The sequence below is a fragment of the Odontesthes bonariensis genome, chromosome 4 (genome assembly GCF_027942865.1).
Source record: "Odontesthes bonariensis isolate fOdoBon6 chromosome 4, fOdoBon6.hap1, whole genome shotgun sequence".
Lineage (NCBI taxonomy): Eukaryota > Metazoa > Chordata > Actinopteri > Atheriniformes > Atherinopsidae > Odontesthes > Odontesthes bonariensis.
Genome location: NC_134509.1, coordinates 14712678 through 14730487, shown reverse-complemented (window position 1 = coordinate 14730487; position 17810 = coordinate 14712678). Strand labels below are relative to the sequence as shown.

At 40.8% G+C, this 17810-nt stretch overlaps 1 protein-coding gene across 1 annotated transcript in view; it reads right to left on the bottom strand.

Moving 5' to 3' along the window:
• hhip (hedgehog interacting protein) overlaps positions 1 to 8198 on the bottom strand; it is a 35249-nt gene extending 27051 nt beyond the window's left edge. Inside the window, exons 1-2 of the mRNA XM_075463138.1 lie at positions 7435 to 8198; positions 3343 to 3535 (exon numbers count right to left, since the gene is read on the bottom strand). Coding sequence (XP_075319253.1) covers positions 3343 to 3535; positions 7435 to 7704 — 463 coding nt within the window. The 5' untranslated portion in view covers positions 7705 to 8198. The remainder of the gene's footprint in view (positions 1 to 3342; positions 3536 to 7434) is intronic.
• Between the last annotated feature and the right edge of the window lie 9612 nt (positions 8199 to 17810).

Sequence of the window (17810 nt, the reverse complement as noted above, 5' to 3'; positions counted from 1 at the left end):
GTCATTTTGATTTAAGACATAGTGCTTGTGCAAAAGCCCTCGTGGATCTTTGTGGAGAAGACTCTGATCCTGGTTCTGGAGAATCTCTTCATTCATGTTAACTTTCAATGGTTAAATCAGTGTGTTATGTGCAGGATCAGGTAATTTCCTCAGTTTGGCATCGAAAGGTTTGTGCAGAAACTGGTTAATTTGAGGACTGACAAAGGTGATATATCCAGTAGAATTCTTAAGAAAGCACACAAATATACAGAAAAAAAGGAAACACTCCCCATATTGTCACCCCAATGTAAGCTTTCCAGAATGTTTCTAAAAGATGAGAGACACAATGAGAGCCACATATATATATGATGATTATGACAAGCATTAAACTGTGTGAATGTATGTCCCCATGACAAATACTCCAAGTATAGCCAAAAATTCTGTATTAATTGTGAAATCATGACAAGACATCAGTGCACTGTAGCCTCTTCTTATTCTTATATTCATAAACAGAATAGGTTTATCTGCCATTGGTGGAATATTATAAAATAACTAAGACAGCACTTATTTTTAACAGTACACTTTCACACCTTTTGCCACAATTAACTCTCAATTTTGCAGTTTCTTGGTATCCCCACATTGAGTTAATATACTCGTCCACAAGAAAAAAAAAAAAAAAAAAAAAAAAAAAAAAAAAAAAATCAACCTTTTATTCTTCAAACGGATCTGGCTGTTTTGCATTATTGAGTCAGGGAACAGGGAATAACGTGTGAAATCAAATAATCCGCCTGTTACATATGGCTCGTGATCCTGGATCAACAAAACTGTTTTCAGTGTAAGATGTACTCATTACTTAACCTGTAAAACAAAGACAAGATGTTTCCAAAATGTTGACAAAGGGGATCCGCATGAACACGGCTACACCTGCGGCCAGCACAGTCACAACATTATTCCAAAAAAAGAAAAGAAACAAGAAAAAAAAAAAAGAAAAGAAAAGAGCTCAGCGGGTCTCAGAGGCACTTTGCGACCTAAAAACAATCTCGACAATATTGTTTCCTCAAGTTAATCCCTCGGTGGACAGAGGAGAGCAAATACACCAGTGATAAAAACACAAACAGGACTCTCCCTGTCCAGCCTTTCATCTCCCTTCTCCTACCACACACCACAAGGGCTGACCACACCAAATACTAGAGGTGATAGGATATCCCCTCAAACATCTAAACACAACATGAAGATCAAACACATGTAGAAACACACACATAGCTCCGGCTATACCACCCACACTCATGTGTCTGCAGTTATCTTAACCATGCTGGTTGGGGACCTTGATGCATGATGAGCGAATGAGTGAAGGAAGATATGAGAGGAGTATGGAGGAGGTGGGAGGCCCCCTTGGTAGAAGTGAGAGTCAAGGTAGTAAATATCTTTATGGAGAAACAGGGGTCCAAGTACACGGCCTAATCAAGGGGCAGCGGGAACTTTCATGGGAGTGGGGCGACAGTTATGGATGCAGTAAAGGCTACTGTTTCAATTAAAAACCTTTGGCCAGAGCTTTCGAGTTAGCAAAGGTTAAACAATTGTCAAGCTGTCTGGTGATGTTTGGGGTCATTTCACTGTTGCTGCCTCAAACACTCAAAAAAAAAAAAAAAAAAAAAAATACTAACAGAAACAGCGCATATAACTCTAAAAGAAATTTGGTACACAATCGTGAGATTCAGTCAAACTAATCTGTATGCAGTCAGTATGACACGGCTTTGAAACTATGCCCCACCCCAGAAAGATAGGAGAAAAGTAGCATGTAAAAGTGTGAAAAAAAAGAAAAAGACAGCAGACAAAGACAGAGGGCAGAAAATGGGTGTAAGAGAAACAGAGACAGAACTCTGTCCATATTTCTGGCTCCACGGTGCTAAAGTTATACTTCCATCTGGTTATCTTCCAAGGCAACCTGGGTGGCCCACCCAAAGTACTTGACATCTTGATGCACTTCAGCAGTTTTACATACACACAACCTTTGTAGAAAAATAAATGTGTCATTCGTCACCACATATGCTGATCTGTGGTGGGCTGAGGGGGCATAGCAGGGAACGGGGGGGGGTCCTACTCTGGATTCCTCTATTGAGCGTTTTGGGTTTGACTCTCTGAGAGCATATGTCCGTCAGTTCATGAGCAAGTAATGTAACTTCAGAAAAACCTTCTGCTTCCACCCGCCTCCTCGAGTCTGTGGCGTCCCGGTTGCCACGCTCGACTGTAGTTTACGTGTTGTACATTTTATGTGAGCGGGCTATTAGATGTAGGCAAGGATGTACTTGTATGGAATGTATGTGATTTATTTGACTTTGATTTGCAGCACACCATGTGGGTGTGTTGCAGACAAGTGTGTTTGAAACTGTTCTCTGCAAATCTCAGCAGATCTAATCTCATCAAAATCTCAGCTCGTGGCGACAGAGATTGGAAGACTCGGCTAGAAGAGAAAATGCAGCCAAAGAGTGTTTGATCATGTTTGGTATGCACTCTAAAGACACAGGTACCTGTGATCTCGCATCCCTTCAAAGGAAATTCTTCTCAAGAGCAAATGCTTTCAGGGTTGCAATAACAGTTCCTATGTAAGTGGAAAACGGATGCGTCGCTAACTTTTCCCCTGCTCAGTGGATGGAGTCATCTCAATGTGGAACTCTTCAACTACAGCATGCTTACAATTTGTTTTAACACCTTCCTATGCAAATCCAACTTGTTTCATTCACATCTCAGGATATGTCACCGTTACCATCCTCATAGTTTTCATGACTAGCTGAATTATAGCCACCTTTGATCATTAAAAGAGACTTGAAAAGTCTAGAGCAAAAGAATACTGTGCCATAAGAAGAACAAATGTCCATCTGCTCTTTGCTGGATAAAAATGTGCTGTCAGTCTGCAGACTAATCAGAAGCTGCGTCTGCATAGGCAAAGTGTGGATTATGATTGTAGCGATGTGCTAAAATGCAACAGTGAGTTATGGGGCTAATTCAGTGAGCGAGAAGTAAGACAGGCTCAGCAACAAATGGAGGTGAGGTCAGATGAGGTAAGAGCTGGATAAATAAATATTCACAGACTAGACTACTGACGCACCACTTCTTGCATAAGTTCAGAGCACTGCCAAGTTTACATGTTCAAGCTGAGTCTCAATAAGAAATTAGGCCTGCTGTGAATTTCTACTAATCATAATCAGACACGTTACTGTCATTTCAAATGCGTCACAAGAGTAAAATACAGTACCTAGTTTCTCTTACTCGGTTCCTGTGTATATGTTTGCTTGCATACCACCAGGTAACCACACAGGCAACAGTTAAAGTTACATTTACCACAATTATTATGGGTGTAATTACCTGGTATGTGCCCCCTGCAGGTGTAATAGAACTCGCGGCAGAAGTCCTGGCAGAGCCGTGGCAGGTCTGGCTCCCTGTGTGGCATCCTATCCATGTCCAAGGAGTGGAACAACACCTGGGCATTGGGGGAGCAGTGAGCACACTTGATCTCCTCCAGGAGACGTCCACATTCTGTATTGTTGGTGGAGAAAATCTGGAGACCACACGCAAAAAGGACCAATGCCTTATTAAAATAGCAGGCTGTCAACTTTAACTCCTTAATTCACATTGTTTAAGTAAACCAACGAGTTGTTCAGGATTAACAGACATTTGGTGACGTGACTATCAAAGCAGGACGCTGTGACATGAGGGCGTATATTCTAAGCTCAAGTTTTAAATGTTAGCCTCATAAATACCTGGCAATTTAAGACACCGCTTGATGAATAAAGCTATAAACTGAGCTCCTCCGAAATTTTCCATGTGAAATCAAAATACCTTTTGAAAAACAACTATAGTTTATGAAGATAACTGTGTACTTGTAACTTGTATATACCAGCCTGTGAAACGTGTCAAATAAATAGTTTAGTTGCATACTTAAATTGTTTCATTAATAAAACACAGAGATGCCTGAGATGCCTCCCCAGAGTTTTCCATGTCGCAGATACTTTACAGAAAGCTACTGATCTCTACCTTCAAACACAACGGCGCATTCATGTAGCACCTGTGTGCCGACAAACCTCCGACTCTCACTGGGCAAATGCAAAGAGAGATACTCTCGTGCCAAAGCAACTCAAGATGATGTAAAGCTTGCTCTGAGCCTCCACCACATCATAGTTCATAAATGTGTTTTACGTTAGCATAATCATAGTTAGGGTGGGTATTGTCATGAAGACTTGTCAGAACTATGAAAAATAAAAGACAATTTAAATGTCACTTTGTTATCATAACAAAGTTATGTGATTTACATTTTTTGGCTTGAATACGCTGATATTTTCACACTTTCTGTGGAATTTCTAACAACATTCCCCACTCCTTTGATACCAACTGTATGTGTATTGAGGTTGGACCTCCCTTTATGTTGGGTGAAATACACAAAGAAATATTCCCATTAGCTGACAACTCACTCAAGTTCATAAACGGTTGAAAAAGAAATGACAAACCCTGTGTCTGACAGAACCCAGAGCATGAAATAAATTAAGTCAAATACAGGCCTCGTTCTCTAACTCGGGGTCATTACGCAAAAGTACACATAGAGTTAATCCAAAAGAAATTAGCAGGATTATTTATATAACAAATTGGTTATAGTAAAACACAATGTAATCTGTTTCAGGTCAAGAGCGGTGCTGCTTGGGCAGGCCAACAGGCAGGCTGGTAGTGTTGTGCTCTGTGTGAGGTCCATGTGTAAACACCAATTTAGAGATAGACAGGCACATCATTCCCACTCTGGTATCAACAAATTAGCAGTCTGTCGAAGTCAATTAAGCTGGGGGACCCAAGGCTAACATATGGACACTTTACATTCTGTTTGCAGAATAAACTGCAACTGAGGAAAATACTTTCTGTTTAGAAGTGGTATGGAGCTGTGTTTATCCAACAGGTGGCAGAGCCCCTGACAAAAACCTGACGTTCTACCTGAAAAACATACTGACATACACAGAGTAAATCTCTCAGACCGGGCAGTCTAAAGGACTAAAAGAGGAGGAACAAGAAACTGTAGTGCATATGAGTTTCCACATATAAACCCAGTCTAAATCAAGTGTTTGCGATTATGATTTATCAAACCGTCAATGTTTTACTCAATAAGGGAGCTCCATGCTGGCCATGAACCTGTATGTGTGGTATGTCCCCCTGTCTCGGTGCCCTCTGCTCTGATTCCATGTAGTGCCGTGGGCATGCCTGCTCTCCTGCTCTAAATTGCCCATTGATTCTCTGTGCCATGGGCTGGCACAGGGTCCACAGAGAGTAGCATTTGTGTGCTCTCAGCCATGCCCTGTGTCCATATGTTGCTGGGATGGGCTCCAACGTTGCCATCATCCAAATAGAACAAGTGGACCTTTGTATGTTGTGCTTTACTGAATCTCTCTGGGCATGTTCCTCAAAAGCAGAGACAACACAGTAGTGAGGCTTAAAAATTGTCATTCACTTACATCCAGGCTTTTGGAGACGATTACAGTGAATTTCATCAAACAGGATTAACAATAAAAATGCTATGCTTTAAGTGGGAGAACAGCTGTTACAAGATTGATCCCATCTGTATAACGGCTTCACAGCGAAATTGCCAGTTCAGAGGTATCGGAGGCATCCATTTAAGCCAAGCTTAATGTTTTTTACAAAACCTAACCATGTTGCTTAGATGCCTGAACCTAACCAACTGTGAAAATACAGAGTTTAAAGTTTAAAGGGTGATGGTCCCTAACATGAAAAACTGAGGTCGTCGCCACATCTCCAGCTCCCTGGTATTGACTTTGTTGTTCCTTAAAAGTGGAGTTAATGTAACACATCTGTACACAAGTTGTTTTCATGTTACCGTACATTAACAGAGCACAAATCAAAGAATTCCATGTTGTGACTTTTTGAAAAGATTGCGCTGTAATACTTCCCGATGAACATAATTTTAGAAAAAGCGAAGAAAAACAAAAAACGCATGTCATTTAGATGCAAAAGATCTGCAACAATTTATAACTCTCACATGATCACAGAGAGAGGAGGAGAAGGGGGGGCACTGAGGTAGGAAACACTAAGCTTTAACAAAACACTTGTCCTCTGGGAATAGGTGTAAGTTTGCTGGCAGGGCGATGTAGTGAAGAACACACACCCTCTCAAAGGCATTAACACTTGGACAGGGCTGATGACTGTGGGGGGGAGTGATGTTCTCCAGCTTCTCCTATTAGTGAAACCAACAAACACAATGGTGTTGTTGTTATTCTTTTGCCATAATCAGAAAGGGCTCCGTGTGTGGGCAGTGTAGTGGGGAGGAGTAGAAGTCGAGTTCGTCCTATTCACTTCTCCCCCTCTTATTTGCATGACTTCAGCAAATTAAATGATGCAATATGGCTTTTTGTCGCAGCACAAAGTGAGATACCACCCAGCCACTGAATTATTCCAGGAGTGCTTTACATGAGAATGGTCCAGTGAGGTTTCAACGGAATCCGTCACAGGTTTAGCGCATACAGTTGTGTCTTTTTGTTTTTCTGTATTTCCGCGGAGAGGTTTAAAACCCCAGGCTTGCGACATGACGTCTTACAATACTTCCTTTATTATTTCTGTAGATGCTAAACGTCAAAACTGTTTACGCGAGAGCACGAGCCCATTTCTTTTTACGAGACACCTCTCCTTTAACGTTATAAAACAGAGCATTTTTATCCTGGAAGTCATCAAGAGTGGATTATTTTATGGAAGTGACAACAAAAACATAACAAAGCTCGCAGCTGCGATAAAAAAAGGACTCCTAACTTTCTGAGTAAAACGGCTCAATGGTTGAGCTAGTAGCCCGCTCCCCTGACAGTTGTAACCGACAGTAGCTGAACGTAACGTAAATCGGCGATTGATTGCCATGGTAACGCTGAAGCGCATTGGACACGCTGAATTAGAGTTGCACCAGTTTGTGCAGAGCACCTGGTAAACAAAATGTAGATTCACCCAGCAACCCTCTAAGTCCTTTCAATTCCATGCTAGGTAAACCAAAAACAAATATGCAAACGTTTTCAGAAAAACACTGGAAAACCGTATACGAGCCAAGTAAGTTGGTCTCATCGTAAGTGAATATTACAGCTGTAGCTACCAAACGAACACAGAAACACAAACTATGATAACCTGTGTAGACTCACAGGAGCTCATATGTCACAAATGGAGATTTGCCAAAGGCGAGCATGCACATAAGGGCAAAACAAGTTATCCAGTAAAGAGTATTTACGATTAATAGTAAGAACGTCAGAATTTTTGCAATTTGGGAGCATAGCCCGAGGCAACTTTCCCCATCCCCAAATTTAGCTGTCGGTAATAATATGCACAATGGCAATACGCAAAGATTGAGCGGCGCCAGGGGCGCCTCAACAGTAAAACCCATTCCCTTCTTTGAAGAAAGTACAACGGGGTGGATGGACGTCAACCTACCCTGGCATCCCTGCGGTGCAGGATCTGATAGGCGGCTCTCCTGGTGGGACAGCAGGACACGCGAGGGTACAACCTGTGGCAAACCTCTCCGCTGCTGCTGCCGTCAAGTAACACTTTTCGTTCCCTCTTCTTCAGCCGCTTGGGCAAGCTTCCGTCGTAACATCTTCTCCTCCTGGGGCTTATTTCTCCCCTCTCTCCGAACTTTGCGTCCCCACATTCCCACACGTTGACCGCGATGGCAAGGACGAGCACAAATTGCAAATGCTTCATAGTTTAAAAAAAAATCATAAAATCAGAGGAAGAACTGAGGAAAACACAGCGCAGGAAAAACAAAAATAAACACAAGGCAAGCCTCCCTCTCCGAAAAACAACTGTCAACCTGCAGTGCAGTTTGTATATTTATTGAGCTATATTTCTCCAAGCAGCTGAAGCCGTTTAGGAAAATTACAAATATGTTGTTTGTAAACGCAGGTGTCCTCAATTTACATCTGCTGCTATGAGAACAAGTGTTGGAATAAATTAAGCTAATGTTTCTCCTGGTTATATGGTTGAACTTGAAAGTAAAAAAAAAATAAAATAAAATAAAATGAAAAAAAAAGAATAGAAAAGGAAAACAATACAATTTATCCTGATGAAAACAAAAAGTCAAAACCCAAAGAGCCTGACGTTCCTTTCCAATGTTATTCCTTTTGAGCACAGCAAGGCAGTTTGTTCATGCTCGGGACAAAACAACATAAGAAAATAAAAGTTGTCTCTCACTAAAGTCTTCAGAGCGCTCACATGTTTTCCAGTGCGCATTCCTCCTTCTTTTTAACCAGCGCGCGAGAAGAGGAGCGAGCGCGGTGACGTATGACTTCACGGGAACGCGCGTGTGGCCGCAGTCTCGTCCACATCGAGGTAAGTGGTTACCTGACAGAGCGATGGGCAGAGACTGGAGGCGGTGGTTGTACCACCGCCGATAACTCATTCGACCGGAGGAGCAAAAATCAAATGAATATTGCCCACTGTGGCGAAATGCTCTACCAACGTGTGACGTAAACAGCATATCATGACATATCTGACTAATGGCACAGAGGGAATTGATAACTAGGATTCCTCGCGCTCTTTCTCCGGGTTAACAGGCATCGAAACATCGCCAAATTCCTCCATGTTTATCTTTGTGGTATTTTAAAATGTCAGCCATATTCGAAGCATGGAATTTGACTCGGTGATTGTTTTAAAATCTGTTCTTCAGCACAACACTGGTACGCTAATATGAAATATTCTACATAGTTTCACTTTTATGAAAGGCTGGACGTTTTCGTGCGCTCCTACTATGCTCAACATGTGAATAATTCCGTGTACAATTCTGAAATATATTTCGCAACTTTTGCTATATTAGATCAACTTCTGTGCTTTGTTCTCATTTTAAGTTTTGAATACATTGGGAGTATTTTTACATTGTGCTAAAGGTTTTTTTTTTTTTTTTTTTTTACCAAATTAAAGAGTTGCCTAATGGGAAGGTATGTAAGCCAAGTCTATTGAATAGAAAATGTATAAAGACAAATATCTGAAGCAAATAATACAGGCTTATGTCTCCGCTCCAGAGGGACTACATTCTGGAAATCAGGGAACATCGTGTTACATGTTATGAGTTTTTTTTTCTCAATCTTGTCTACAAGGTTTATTCTGGCAGAAGAATTGCATGTGCTGCAGGCAATGGAAAACTGGCCACAATGCTAATTAGTCACTGATCACCTGATGCCAAGCCATTTGTTGCCATTCATAACATTTTGAAAGGCATCTTAATTTGCATAGTTTCTTGATAATACCAAATGTGGTTCAATTCTTTTTTAATTCCACTCTTCAGAGGAGTTACATGATAGCAATCCAAATGAGAATGTCCGAGCATGGCAATTACCGGAGAAACAACAGTCTGCCCTTTTTTTGGACACACTGAGAACCTGAAATCAGTTACATTAGCGGCACCTGTTCTTACTTGGGGGTCCACGGCACTCAACAGATTCCCGGCTCAGCTTATCTACAGGAATCTGGAGCGGGTGGAATCCAGGAGGGGCTGGTTTGATTGTGGGCAATTATGGAAATGACTCTGTGTGTGCTATGAAGCTGTGGCAGACCCTGCCAGATCTGACCCCCCACCCTCCACATTCTTTACGTTACCCAACTGGAGACATTTCAGGACCAAGTATAGCCAAAGTGCTGCTGCTGCTGTACTTTGTGTATTTAAAGGAGGGAAGGACCAGATCCCTATGAAGCGAGGGAATCTGCCACCAACACCACAAACACTAGAGCTCCCAAGTACAGAAAAGAAGACAACTGCTTTGCCGAACAGTGTTAAAACATATGGAATGCAGCTGTGGACCAGAGAGGGGTACATCTGCTGAGAGAGATAGAGCAAGAGAATCATAGTTCGACAGGCTGCTGCTCTAATCTGATGTAGTGAGGCACCAACTCAGAACAGACTTCTGCACACTTGCATATATTAAGAATTAGACATCTATATAAAATGTCTCGGCCTGCAAAAATAGTCTTTTTAATTTATTTTTTTTACTGCATTTTGGATATGAAGATGGGTCTTTTTTGCAACAATTTGGCTCATTAAAACTCAAAATTGATGAAGAAGTAAAAATATTATTGAACGAAGACTTGAAACGTTCCTGACTAGATACCACCTGTTTTGCTCTTTTGTACTTGCAGGGTCAGTGGGGGAATTCTCATGCACTCAGTGTCTAAGCCTCTGAAAGAATATCCCCAGGGATGATGGTTTGGTTTGCCTACGACCACATAAGCCTCAACAATACGACTATGGAGCTCCATAAGCTCTGGTCGCTGCCTCTGCTATTTCCCAGACTGAAAAGATGTTGAAAGTTTCCTCTGTCTTCTCTGCCCATTCTGTTGTTTGCTTCATAACTCAGCATCATAATCATGAGAACATTTCAACAGCAGTAAAAACAGAGCTGATTCTGTGAGTTTCAATGTTTCCATGCCAGGCAATATCAGCAATAACTGGATGGATTCCTATGAATATTAGGTGAGATATTTGCGGTATTCCCTGGACCAACCTCAATGTCACTGAAGCACTGGCTCTTTTCTAATTGTACCTGACCAACCAGTATGGCACAAAGACGTTTTTTTTTCTAATTTACAGACATTGTTAGACACTCAAAGATGTAAGGGGGGAGGGGGGGTCACTTAGCACATAAAAAAAATACTTTACTTATCTGTAAGTATAGCAAGGTATGACACAATAAATTAACTTCATGGTCTGCAGGGCTGAAATCGCATCTCATTTATCAATTTTTGCTCAACTCCACCACTAACATGAAATCATTAATGTCAGCCCACTGCTAACAGTCCTTAAACCATGCGTGTACTTTTCTTTCATGGCAGCCATCCCTCACCTTGGAGCACACAGCAGCATTGTATTACTCTCACACCTTCTTTAACGGCCAGGCTTTGGCAGTCGTATGCCATAAGGCATACAGACCTCTGAAAGTGTTCACAATGTCATTAATAGTCCTGACAACAGCTTAATGAGCCACTGCCATCTGTTTGTGAAGGCTTCAGGGAAAGGCAGGAGAGAAACAAGAAAATCAGATCCAGTAGCCATTTCCAGCTGTGTGAGTGCGGCTGATTTCCACTTGAACAGATCTAAACACATGAGGACATTTTAAGTGTAGTGACTTATGCAGCGTCATCCACAGTGAGTCAGTGACTGAGCCTGGGCTGTCTGCCCGATATCAACAGCCTCTAAATCACAGGCTACAGCCATCAGACCACACTACCTCGCCTTTAGCTTCCTTGCCCCTCCTTACGCCCCTCCTTACTCTGAACCACCCTGAAGTGTCCTTAGGCCTTGTTTGGCTTAGGTGTACACATGGCATGAGTAAGTAAAGCCACCCGGGGCTCCTTAGTGTGGTGGCATGAGAGACAGGGTTGCACAAGACAGAGTGTCCTCTAACTGTTGAAGCCCGATGTCTGATGTGTACATAGAGATAAGTACAGCATTGTTGTCTTCCACTGCTTCACCCAGGGAATATAGAAATCAGTCACAGAGAGGTGAATTTGCAGATGTTTCACTGCAGTGACTTTTAGATTCAAACTTAGGGAGGTTTGAAGGGGTCACTGTACCTCCCACAGATTTCAAATCTTTAACTTGACTTTGATCAAATCTTTTTTTTATGTTTTTTTTTTTTTTTTTTTTTTTAAACCGTAAAGCAGAAGGGACACAATAATTGGACTGACCATAGCACCGTCCTGTTAGTACTTGGCTAATTGCCCCTTTACTTTGCTTTGAAAACAACTCTTTCCATTTCCTCCCTGTTTGAGTTTCTTTGGTCCTCTCTGAACCCTATAATAAAGAATAGCACAATCCCCTAAAGGCAAGTAAGAGGTCAACGTGCAGATTGATGACTCTTTGTGGTCACTTGTTTGTAAATGGTTCCATCATGGTTAAACAGATCGCAAAGTAGTACCATGTTTGGCACCATACGTATGTGTGCAAATTGCAGATTTATTACAGTCAAGAATCTCTGCACTGAAAATGATTTTGGTGAGATGAGATGGGGGCGGGCAGCTGGTGGTAAATGTAGTCTGGTGTGGGCAACAGTGATGGTGGTCCCTGACTGTCGATGTTCTCCCTCTCTTCTCTCCCTTCCTTTACTCCCATGTTCCCAGTACCCCACTGTCCTCAACCCATCTGTTCCTGCTTGGCCTCTCAAGCTCCCGCTCAGGTAGGCCTGAGTAACTGCGTGCTCCTTCAACTCATGGTATCTGAGTAAGTCTGGCAGAGGAGAGTGCACAAGTGTGTCTGCACTTGTACACCTACAGTTATTTTTAATGTATATTTTGATTAATCAATGTCATTAGCAAGCAATCACCTGCAAATCCATTCAAAAGAAAATATTCAGCAGTGTTTTGCAGCCTATTCTAGAAACAGAAAAGTTCACGGGATATCAAATGCCATGACACATTTTTTCAGCTACATATTTTCTCAGTAAGAGCTATCTTTATTTTAGCAGACCGGCCAACCATATTGATCAGTTCCAACATTACTTAGATTCATCAAATGTTACTTAAAGTTGAAAATGACTAAATAAGTTTTTCATAAGGTTTTCAGCATGGGTTTGATTGGTCTGATGTAAAACATTATATAAGTGGACAAAACCCGGTTTCAGGACTCAAAATGAACCGGGAATTCTTCGTCTGCACTATTCTCTGTGCATAAGTGGGATCATTTTACAACATAAAGGGGAAGAGGTGACTGGAACAGTCATTCCAAAGAAGGCCATTAGGTGTGGAATCAGTTTGAGATTTTTTTCCTTTCATCCCCCCAATACAAAGGTCACTGTTTGGGAACTTACTGTGATTTATTACTCAAGGGAATTGTTTTGAGGTCTCATTTCAGAGTAATGTTTCCTTGCCTGGACCTTGTTCTTTTATATCAAAAAGATGAAGTGAAAACTTCCCCTTTGTCTGGGATCTGATTACCAGCCATGAGTCATTTTTATAAAGTGGTAGCTTCTCTTGTCAGGATGTTTTTGTTCTAATTCTATTCAGTAAGTCCACGGTATGTCTGCTTGAGGACACTGGCCAGTTGTTACAGTATATATTTTCATATTTCCTCCCTAAATGTAATTCAAACGGGACTCTCCTTTGTGATTTTGGCTCATACTAACCAGAACATATTTGATGTTAGCTTTGAAGCACTGTCTAGAATACTGTAAAGAGCTAGATTTGCCGCCTCTTTTGTTAGCCTCGGTCGCTCTAAACTCAGTGTGACATTAATATGTTTTGTTATTTATGTCCAGCTGCATTACTACCCTGCCCCTGCTACTTTTCTTTATTTATCACCCAACACTTTAATAGCTACAAAGTCTCTGAATTGGTCATGCACAACTGCACATTAGTCAGATGTGTTTTACCTCTTCATGGCCTTAAGGTTTTCATTAGCAGCTGCGTGAGCTTCATGTCAGAAGGTGGTCTCCATGCTGGCCCCAATCATGGCAGTTTTGAGTCAGTCACCACAAGCAAGAAAAAAATTATTACTTGGAAATATAAAATTCATTAGATATGAATATCAATTCCCTTCAATAAATCTGGTGAAGTAAAAAACAGATGTGTTAATCTCAACTTTTCATGCCATAAAAAAAACAGTGAGTGAGAACAAAAGTTTAAAAAAAGAAAGTGGTCTCACTTTGGTCTCAACAGAGAAAGAAACTGTAATATCAACAGCAAAACAAACTTGTAAAAAAGCCTCTCATAGTAGACTTGGTTGCTGGTTTAAGAAGCATTTGTCTCTTCGGTTGTCTTTTGTTTGCTTTAAGAAATGAAAAAATGCTGACAAAAATATGATAAAAACAGTGTTTTACTCTGCCAAGTAGATTATAGATGAGGGGATTTCAATTAAACGTGGAATCGGACACGTTCAGACTCATCTGTTTTGGTATTAGTTTCAGCTCTTTTTGGATTTAATTGTTTTATTGGCAATAAGGATGCACAGCCTTTGGAAACTACCTTTTAACTGCTGAGGTGTCACAGCAGTACTTTCAACATAATGATCTCATTCACATGAGTATGTATGAAAACCTGATTATGCACACAAATAGATGTACACGCAAACCAAGAAATTCATTGCATTTCTTTTGTTGAACTCGCCATTTTACCCACAAGAACAAAATCCTCATTTGGCATGACTTAAAAAGAAAAAAAAATCTTATCTTTATGCAGAAATGTGACAATAACCCAGTAATGAAAGCGCACGTAAACACACTGAGTGTGATTGAGCACTTGTGTCCCATCCTCAGACTTCTCTCAGCAGGGTTCATCTCAGACTAATGGGGTCACTGCCCTGTCTGCCACTGTATGCCCCCTGCCATTCTTCAAACCCTCCATCCCACTGACACATACACAGACAGGCTGTCTCATATGGTCTCAAACTCACAGATGTCTTCCATACATGTGCAAAGACCAATCTACACAAGAAAACAAAATACGCAAACAGTTGCAGACCTATTACCACCAAGAACTCAAAAACATAAACATTGCTTCATTATCATGCCCTTATGTTCTCGCAGCCATTTAAAGCAGACAAGAAATTAACACAAGTCAGTGACCATAAACACAGGCTAGATGTTTGTACTTTCTTGTGGGAAAGATCGGTTTGTGAATAATTCAAGAAACAAAGGGGTGGATCAGGACAGTGTAAAACCCAAGTTTATCTTCAGCTAATTGCAAAGATACAGAGCAGAACTTTTTGGGTGCAGTCCCCACTGTGTTACATTCCAGATGCTGATAGCAGCGTTGGACCACCAAGGATTTTAAGCATACTTACTCAAGTTTATATGTACAAAGTCTCTGATAAAACATTTGCCTCTGCTGCACATCCATCCTCTCCTCATCATACATGCAGTGATGCGTCTGTCAGATGGCTTCTATGACTTATATGGCCAGCATGATCAGTTTGAATTGTGCAAATGGCTGTCTGAGTGCCTTCTTTTTTGGAATATTCCACAGAAAAAGCCAACAATTATCCCAGTTCTTAGACTAAAAAGCAAGTTACTGGTACCCATAATCTTAACATTTCTGAACGTTTGACAAACAGATGCTTAGACATACATGAAACAGCAACAAAGTCCATATTTGGAGGTTGATGAGGGTGGAGCTGCAGGACCTTCATTCTAGTGACAGAATTTTGATTGTCGAAGCTGACAAACTCATTCTTCCTTTATTTAAAGTGATAGTTCGGAGTAGATTCAACCTAGGGTTATTTGAACCGTGACATCCAGCCAAGTAGCCCACCCGAAGTTTTTTCGATCTTGGCTGAACATCAGCTGAGTTACTGAGTTATCCCGAATAGCTTAGTACAAGGGTTAATGGAACCTGGCAGTATCTCCAAAATTACCACACTAAAATCACATGCCATGACACCAAACTTCTACAGTAGTACAAATATGGTCTGTACTCACAAAACGCTGCATTTGGAAGTTTGAAAATAGTCCAGGAGTTTATTATTATTAACACAAGCCTAATAGCTTCTCTGCTGCTAAAGCTGCGTCGACGTCACTTCCTTGATCTGGGAGCTTCAAAGTAAGATGAGGGTTGATCTACTACTGTAGACAACAAAGTATATGCTATATTCTACATGATTTTTTATGAATTTTTATGTTGTAGAGTTGTGAATTTATTTTAATCAATGGAGAAATTGAGCAGCCTTGCTTTGTTGTCTACAGTAGTAGATCAACCCTTATCTTACATAGTACTTACTTTGTACAAACTTCCAAATGCATCGTTTTGTGAGTACAGACCATATTTGTACTACTGTAGAAGTTTGGTGTCATGGCATGTGATTTTAGTGTGGTAATTTTGGAGATACTGCCAGGTTCCATTAGCGCTTGTACTAAGCTATTCGGGATAACTCAGTAACTCAGCTGATGTTCAGCCAAGATCGAAAAAACTTCGGGTGGGCTACTTGGCTGGATGTCACGGTTCAAATGATCCTAGGGTGAATCTACTCCGAACTATCACTTTAAGTATGAGACCAATATATGTTTGGAGGTTCTTGCTTATGCACCGTTTGACGTGGTTTAGGCACCAGGAAATTTGGTTAGAGTTTGGAAAGGATCATAGTTTGGCTTTGGCTTACAGCCTTTCAGGGTCCTGCATGCATGAGATGAAGAGTTGGGAGTAAGAACAATAGTAACAGCAGGCTCTTTCACATCAGAAACATTCAGACATGTAACAAGAAGAGGTTAGTCAAGCTTAGTCACCTCTAACATTCTCTGTGGGAGATCATCGTACATTCGAGCAGAGCTGACCAATACACAGATGTTATCTTTAAGTTACTTCAGTGGTGATTTTGTCAGAAGACGATGCAGTTATAAAATCAGGATTTTATTAGAGCAGAGCGACAGTGTGAAAGTGTTTTAAGTTGTCACATATTCTTCATGGGATGATTATAAGTCACAATTTCTGACATGTTTAGCCATCTGTCAAAAGAAACAGAAAAACAGGTGAATGTGAGCAGCTTTGTTGGGAATTTGGCTGAATTAATGCATACTTAATGCTTTACTGTTTTTTACAAAAAGATGGAATCTTGGAGCAGGTACAAAGCCCCGTTTGAGTCTAGTTGAGCAGATACATCCAGGTGTCATTTGATATCCAACTCTATTATCAGGGTGTAGTCCAGTTTTAAGAAACTTGATTTCATGTGATTTTTGCCAGACTGTGTTTACATGAATTTTAAAAGTGCTGTTATGGTGCGAACTAGACAATTTTTTTTTCTAGTGTTATGTTGATGTGCTTATCAGGATTATACAGAACCAGAAGAATGGCTGGGGTCATATCGTAGAGACGAAAGATGTTGATATTTTATTCTCACAGCTCGGCCATGTCAACAACTTTTAAACAATATGGTCTCACGAAAAAACTGCCGCAGCTTTTCGTCAACACCTGCTGACAAAATGCAAGAACTTTTCATACTTTGGAGGAAAAATTCAACAGCAGCAACAAATTCAATTCAATTCACCTTTTGTGTTTTCACCTATTTTATGACATCTCTCAAACAGCACAAATAAGACCAAAACTATCTGCATGCTAAACATCACCAAGGGGTAAGGGAGCAAAATGTTTTCTTTTTTTGTTTTTAATTTTGGTGAGCCATTACTCTGATTTAAGGATTTGAAAAAATGAAATACTACATAATTGTGAACAGCAGTTTTGTTACATGAATTGTGGCCAGCATGAGCAGGTGTTTAACGTTGGAGCTCACAGGCCTTAAGCGTTTGTGGTATATGCCGTAAATTGCTGTCTTTTTATTCACCCTTTGGAAGAAGAATATAAAAAAGTAAATGGGGGGGGCCTGCCAACATCAGGCCACAACTGGGATCTGTATTCCTTTGACACAATGTCTTTGATTAGTAAGGTTGTTATGATTTTACAGGCCAAGACATAGAAGCCATATGGCATGTTTTATATTACGATGCTAAATGAACTGAGCCTTTATGTTCTTGTGGTGCACTCAGCCCACCAAAAGCGCTCTGTGAATTCTGATATCTACGGACCAAGCTCAGCAGAGCCGATGAGATAAACCAGCAAGCAAATTAGAGGATGGATTGATCATAAATCATTTGTGCACCACAGTGCAAAATTCTGATGAATTTCAACACTTGTCTTTCCTTGGGAAAGTGGATTTTTTCTTCCTACCAGTCTTTCACAACCTGTGGCTTACATACTGTTTCAGAGAGGAGAAGACTGCCAAGTATCCCTGTGTACTCCAAATATTTGTGTGGTCATCTGGATAGCACTATGCAGTTGGATCACATCAGTAATGTTCAAGCAATCTTGAACTCCTGAGCTTCATGTTTTACACTGTAGTG